We start from the raw sequence: 7,380 nt of genomic DNA, 5'->3' as shown, positions 1-7,380 counted from the left end.
CTTATGCCTATATATATATATATATATTGAAATTTGAATCTACATGCTCCATAAAACTTGCATTTATTTTTATCATATCATCATTGTAATACAACATTGTAATACAACATGCAACATTTTTCTAAACTATCAAAGGAACCTTAAAACTAGTTGTTATTTAGAGCACCCCGATGGTTCTCATCACCATTTGCACTATTTTCCTTAGCTCATTATCATGTTACTCTAAAGTCTTAGAATCATAAAAAATTTTTACTTCACACTTACTTTTGATAACTTAAATGTCAATAAAAAATATTTTACAAGGGACTGCATTCATCATATAAATAGTTATGACCACATAATGCACAAGTTTTAGAAGATATGATTTCCTAAGGCAATTTTTTGTATGTATGAACAGATGGACTCCATTAAGGTACTTTCAAAGCTCAAGAGAGCTCAACAATCAATTTGAAGCAAAATAATATTTTCAATGCATTATTCTCAAGTAAACGTGAAATTATAGTCTAAGAAAATTTACTTGAATCAAAGCCGAAGAAGTAGAATAAACTTTACGTCCGGACAAAAACGCGATACAACAGCTGGAGCAGAGGAAAAAAAAAAAATTGAACATCCGCTCTTCGGATGCAATATCTTTTCCAAGAAGCGGTAGATTGCATCCAATGAGTGATCGTGGCTTCTATTTTCTTAAAATTATGATTTTCGTTGTAATTTCTTAAAAAAAAAAAAACCTTGATATATATTTTTGAACAACACAATTTTCAACATCTAAAATTAATCTCAAAATATTACATGTTTATCGTCAAGAAATCATGACAACAGAAAGTCATTGAGCTAGAATCATTCAATTTTGATGTCATTGAGATAGCTAAATATCAAATGAAAGATTTTGGTCAATATATGATTTATATTTTTAAGATGAACAAGGGACAATATTAACAATGATGTTGAGTTAGAACAATATGTTGCTGCGTCAAATATTTTGGTTTAACTCTCTAAACTATGACAAATGTGTTAACATGCAGCAAGCAAGGTAAAAGTAAGAAAGATTTACACACCTACCACCCAATTACTGTTTATTAACATATCAACCTTCTAAACTTCTACTTTTATCTACATACCACCCAATATGTGCCGAAAATATAGAAATTTGGTGGTTTGTATGTAAGAAATTAAAGTTTAATTGGTTGATATGTTAATACATAGGAATTGGATGGTAGGTATGTCAACACCCCAAAAATAATCACCCGTAGAAATTGAGTCAGGCAAAATATCTCGAAAGTAATTGTACTTTGAAAAAAATCCCCACAAAAAAAGTAAGAAAGATGTGTGCATGATAAATATTTTTTTTTATTTTTTTATTATTGGTTGGCTAATATATTTCTATTGGAAAAATAAAAAAATTAGAGAAATGATAAGCACGAATCTCAAGACATTTTGGCATGAATCTCGCGTCATTTTTTATTTAAGAAGAAACATTCAAACTCAAATTAAAAAGCTTAACCGGTTCAATGAGACACTCAATGATAACAAGAATGATTCAATTGAAGTCAAATTAGACCCAGATCAAATCATTAAATCTCTTTTGAAACTTGTTGTTGGTCAATTGAAAAATCAAATGAATTCTAAATCTAATAAGCTTATAGCCAAATATAACATCTCAGTGAGACAAATCCAACGAGCTCAAGATCACTAAATTCTGACATTCTTAAGGTACTTCAACGTCTCTAAAATAACATCTGATCAAGAGGATCGTGCTTAACCGTCTGATGGAGCGGTCCAACTTCTTGTCTTATTTACAGAAGATGTAACTCCTAGGCTCTATAAATAGATTCTCACTCCATGAAAGAGGGATAGAAACCTAGGGAGACTCAAACCTAAAGAACAATGAGAGAAATCTGAGAGTCGTTCTGAATTCGAAGCCCCGAAGATAACTTTCGCCCTTTGTAGTTGACAACCACCCCAAAGATAACTTTCGGTGTCAGCTGACCCCTGCTTGCCCCTATCGATAAACCCTGCAATGTAATGACGCAACACAAATATGGTGTAATGACGCGCCTCGAAAAAGGTGTAATAACACCATAAATATGATGTAAAAATGCACCACAAATACGGTGTAACTACGCACCATGAATATGATATTATAACGCATCCCGAATACTATGTAATAAGACACTCCCAATACATTGTAACAACATACCCTAAATACAATGGAATGATGCACAATGAATATTATGTTACGACGTACCTCGAATGTCGTGTAGCGATGCAACCAAATATTGTGTAATTACACATACCTCGAATACAGTGATGTGATGCACCAAAATATTGTGTAATTACACACCCTCAATATGGTGTAATGACCTTGAATAAATAGTGATGCATCATAAATACGATATAACAATGTACCCTCAATATAGGATAAAGAATAACACCGCATCAAAGATGCAGTGATAATTCCACGTAACAACTTCTTACAATTGTCATATTTAGAATACGTCTTTCTCCAAACTCGTGGAGTTCTCTTCTTTTTGTCGTATATTGATAAGTGATGTCTTTGTTGCAAACACCTACTGATTTAGCACCAACTAAAACCTCATTGGCCAGCTGAAGCTATTACAACTCCCCATTACAATCTATGTGACCAAATATGGCCTAAGTGGCTTGCTACTCATGCAGCGTCCAACATGGCCTCAATGAACAACTGATGATATTATAACTCCTAAATAAAACCTAGGTAACCAACTACGACTTATGTAAATCACTACTCATGCAGCTTCTAACTATGGCCTTGATGTCCAATTGATGTTGTTGCAGCTCCCCACTACTTCTAACAAGACCAACTACGAACTATGTGGCTCACTGCTCATGGAGCTCCAACTACGGCCAGAACGGATATTATTGTAGCTCCCCATCTAACCTATGTGACCAACTACAGCCTACGTGACCAATGCTAGTCATTATATCATCCTACTACAACCTTGAAGTCCAAGTAATGCTATTGCAGCTTCCCACTACAGCATACATGACCAACTACGACCTATGTGGCTCATTGCTCAAGCGGCTGACAACGTCGACAGTAGTGGCCAACTGATGTTATTACAACTTCCCACTACTGCCTACGTGACCAACTATAACTTATGTGGCTCACTGCTCATACAGCTTCCAACTATGGTCTCTGTAGCAAACCGACAACATTTATGGCAAATTATTGACTTCGTAGCAATCAACTACGACCATTATGACCCACTATCGTTATTATTGCCAAGAACTACAACTTGATTGTGGCTATTATCATTGAACTATTGTTGTACATTAAATTTGTGATTCCAGCTTTTATATTTTAGAAGAAGAGTGAACTTATGTAATTACAATCATATAGTGGATTATTTCAATTGAGTCAAGACCCATGTTTTTTTCCCTTGTCAGGGTTTTCCACATAACAAATCTTGATTGCTTTTCCAACTACTATTCTATTATATGCGTATATGTTGGATTTTCTGGAGCGCAATAGATTGGTGTTGTCTATGAGAAACAAAGTCCCATTAGGCATAGTATTGAAGTCCAGGACGCCAGGCCTCATATGCATTTCCCAATAATACAAATCTCCCCGTCGATAAACAGACCTCATATGCATTTCCAGGACGCCAGTTCATTCTCGAAGTAAAGGCCAAAAGCGAAGTGCCAGGATGAAGGAATTAGCATGGCCATGCTTCACCTGACGGATTAGCATAATAATTTATCAAACCAAGCATAATCACTATCACCATCATTAGTTTTACCCCCAACAATTCAGGGTCAATTTCATGAATCCTCATTCTATATTCAATTTTGCTTTCCTAAAGAGTAATGCATGAGGCAATTAATTTATTATCTGTTAATTCTTTTGCATGACTTTCAAATATGCTATATTATCATTTGATATGAAGCATGGCGAACGGTAGGCCAAAGTTAATCCTAATACTCCTATAGTAAAATTTATTTCTAAGCCCAAAGCTTAACCCTAGGAAATCAATTGGTATATCAATATCAACATATTTTTCAACTATTTGGTGGGGGTTACTCTCATCTGCATTAACAGTGATATTTTAACTACATGATAATGAAAATTGTTAAACATAGCCAACCAAATTGTTATTTTATATATATATCTTAAATTTTAGAACTAATCTATTATCACATCACTCGTCACATTTCTACATTTTCACCACTTAAATCTTAATTCTTGAAGTTATATATCCTCCTATCTATCTCAATTATTATGCATGATAGATATAAGATATTTAAAACCATAACATTTACATATTTCTCTTCTACAATATAATCTGATAGTATCAAACTTGCTAAAATTTTATAGCATAGAATTGATCTTTACTACAATAATCCTAAGCACTTTATTTTATTAATATGTTCTTCATTACTTTAATTTTTCACTTATTTTAACAAATATCTTACCAATTAAAAATATGTTATTCGTAAAATGAATAAACCAAGGCACTTTGAATATTCTTTGTGGATATCTTTTATAGAAAATGCAGAAAATAATAGACTAGATGATAAATTTTTATATAATTTTACTGTAATCTTTAAGTTGTTTGTCCATGCGATAATTACTGCTAATGCTAAAAATGTTCCATCACATATTTTCATTAATGTGCATTGAATTAATACTTATGATGCTTAACAATATACCTTAACAATATTAATAAAAAATATCCATGAAGATCATGTATTATGCATTACCTATCATAATAACATGTTATTTTCAATAGTAAATCTTCCTAGCATTAAATCAAATTGATTCTCCAATACTAACTTAAAAGTTGTAAGTCTATATTCTATTACCATTTGTTATAACTTCATTGTATGAATCATTAATATAACTCCACTATCATTATAACAATCTTAAACATCTCTGTTTTTAACATATTGGTACCAACATGCTACTTCTCTAATCATTTGGCACTCTGTTAATCTTCAAAATTCAATCAAAAGGATCCATTGACAAAACCATTGCAATATCACACATGATCCTCCAAATCAAATAGGAGTCCCATCCAAATCTATAAATTATATTATATCTTCTTCAAGACTAATTCTCCTTCACTATATTGACTCAAACTATAATATTTTTTATCATGCTCTTCTACAATAATTTATTCCTTAAAGATCTCATTTTTATGAGGCATGATAGAATGAAAATTCTTCAAAAAAAGAACTACAAAGTAACAAATAGCATAGTAAAAATGAACAAGACTAAAGTGACTAGAGCAAAATAGATGATTCATGAGTCCTTTTTAGATAAAATTAAGGGAAAAAAAACACAACTGCAATTAATATAAAAACAATGGAAAACAAAGAAGTTTAAAAGTAAGGCCAAATTCACAGCCAAGACAAATCTATGAAGCTAAGATTATAGCTAGTAACTATGGATGCAGTTACAAGCATTGTCCAATCAAGCTTACCCAGAAAGATTAGCATGATATAATAATAAGACTGAAAATTATCAAAAACCATAAGCTACAAAGACAGAGGAAACAACAAAGATGAGATAAAATGAAACACGTAATTGAATAGAGCCTCTCAAGTACATGAAAAACACATTACCATACATGCTTGAGAATTGTACAACCTACTTGGCCTATTGAATAGATGTTTTGTCTCTCTAAACACCAGATCTTATAAGTAAGACCTGACATATTCGAGTCTGTGCGTAAATATTTAAAAAAAAATGCCTGAGGGTCCTATTAAGGATTCACAAGAAGAAAGAGAGATGACATTAGGCATGTACAGAAAAAACAAAAGAAAAAAAAAACCATGATAAAGTATAACTTATTTACAAATGTAAGACTTCAACAATATCTATAAAATTTTGGAAGATTTACATAAATACCATTCAATTCTTATGTATTTACATATCTAACACCTAAACTTTAAATTTTACAAATATGCCACCTTACATATGCATGAAAAAGGTATATTTCACATTAGAAAAGCTGAAATAGTGGTATTTTAGATGAGATATAAAAGATTTGGTTGGTATAAATGTAAAAAGTAAACTTTAAGTGTTAGACATGTTGATACATAAGAATTGGGTGGTATGTATGCAAATGCCCTTAAAGTTTTTATTTGTAAAGTCTGATAAGAGTATGAACAAGTCTGAATTGAATAAAATGGACAAGCTACTCCATGAGTGACTATTGACAAACAGAAGATGTGCTAACAGATATCCTGGATACATCTATGAATCGGTATTTTGTATGCTTAGCCTGAAGGATGAGCACTATTACATCATAAATCAAACAATATGAAGATGGAAATGTGTAAGGAAAAAGTGGCCTAAAAGAAAACAGACAGCATTCTCAAATAATAAGCACATGATGGTAACGGTCTCAAAAATATATAAAATTAAATTAACTTACATCCTTCAGTCTCTTAATTAATGCATCCAGTGATTTTTTCTTAGGATTTTGCTTAGCATTCCTTGTACCAAATGTCCCAAACAACCTATCAGATGAATCCCTGAACTTCTCAGATATGGCCACAACCTTCTTATGATCCAATCTGTTATAACTCCTCTCCCGGATCACAGGGTTGAGGAAATTCTCTGGATTATGGCCTGTAAGTAAATTAACCAGCTGCCTAGCTTCTGCCAAAGCTAGTTTGAGCTCATTTGTTCCTGCCTCCTCGGATTCAGAAAACAAATGTGACTGATTTTCAGCAAATGATTCAAATAGTTTAAGATCACTATCGATTCCCGCTACTGCACTTCCATTAAATCTTTTCACCAAATCACTGAGAAACAGTCCCACAATCTTTTCAGAAATATGAGAAAGAACGCCATAGATGACTCTATTGAGTACCTGTGCAGGAAGTATCTGCTGTGCGGTAGAAACCAGTGTCTCTAAATATATGATCACCTCATTAGCATATTCATTCCCATTATGTGGAGGTTCCTCAGCCATCCAAATTATACTGTCTGTCAAAAGCATGAAATCATCTATCTTTCCTCTCAGCAGACTCAGCAAGAGTTCCTCAGTTGCATCTCGGGACTTCTTCAAAGAAAATTCCCTCCGGGTCCTCTCTGCAATTCTAAGAGGGATTCCTGAAAGCTGTGCAGCATGGCGGAAGAAGAAGTCACACGCTCGTTCCAACACCGCCATATTGGCAGAAACCTGCATTGCCTGAGAAACCCCGAGACTCTGCGACTCCACGAGCCGGAGGAAAGCACCATCGAGAACCTCACCTAGTAACCTATCAAGGTACTTCTTAACAATAGCATAGAAATCAAGCTGGCCGCCATAAGACAAAAAGCTAACAGAATCTTCAACAAATGATCGAACAATACGGCAGGCATCTGGGAAAGTGGAGGAGAATGGGGCC

At 33.4% G+C, this 7,380-nt stretch overlaps 1 protein-coding gene across 1 annotated transcript in view; it reads right to left on the bottom strand.

Moving 5' to 3' along the window:
- Positions 1 to 6,375: 6,375 nt before the first annotated feature.
- The window catches only part of LOC110026743 (exocyst complex component SEC15B), a 2,704-nt gene continuing 1,699 nt past the window's right edge, over positions 6,376 to 7,380 (bottom strand). The window contains 1 exon segment of the mRNA XM_020727840.1: positions 6,376 to 7,380. This exon segment is cut by the window's right edge and continues 26 nt beyond it. Coding sequence (XP_020583499.1) covers positions 6,411 to 7,380 — 970 coding nt within the window. The 3' untranslated portion in view covers positions 6,376 to 6,410.

The sequence above is a fragment of the Phalaenopsis equestris genome, unplaced genomic scaffold, assembly GCF_001263595.1.
Source record: "Phalaenopsis equestris unplaced genomic scaffold, ASM126359v1 Scaffold000399, whole genome shotgun sequence".
NCBI classification, from domain to species: Eukaryota; Viridiplantae; Streptophyta; class Magnoliopsida; order Asparagales; family Orchidaceae; genus Phalaenopsis; species Phalaenopsis equestris.
Note: the sequence above shows the minus strand (reverse complement) of the source record. Positions and strands in the feature narration are given on the sequence as shown.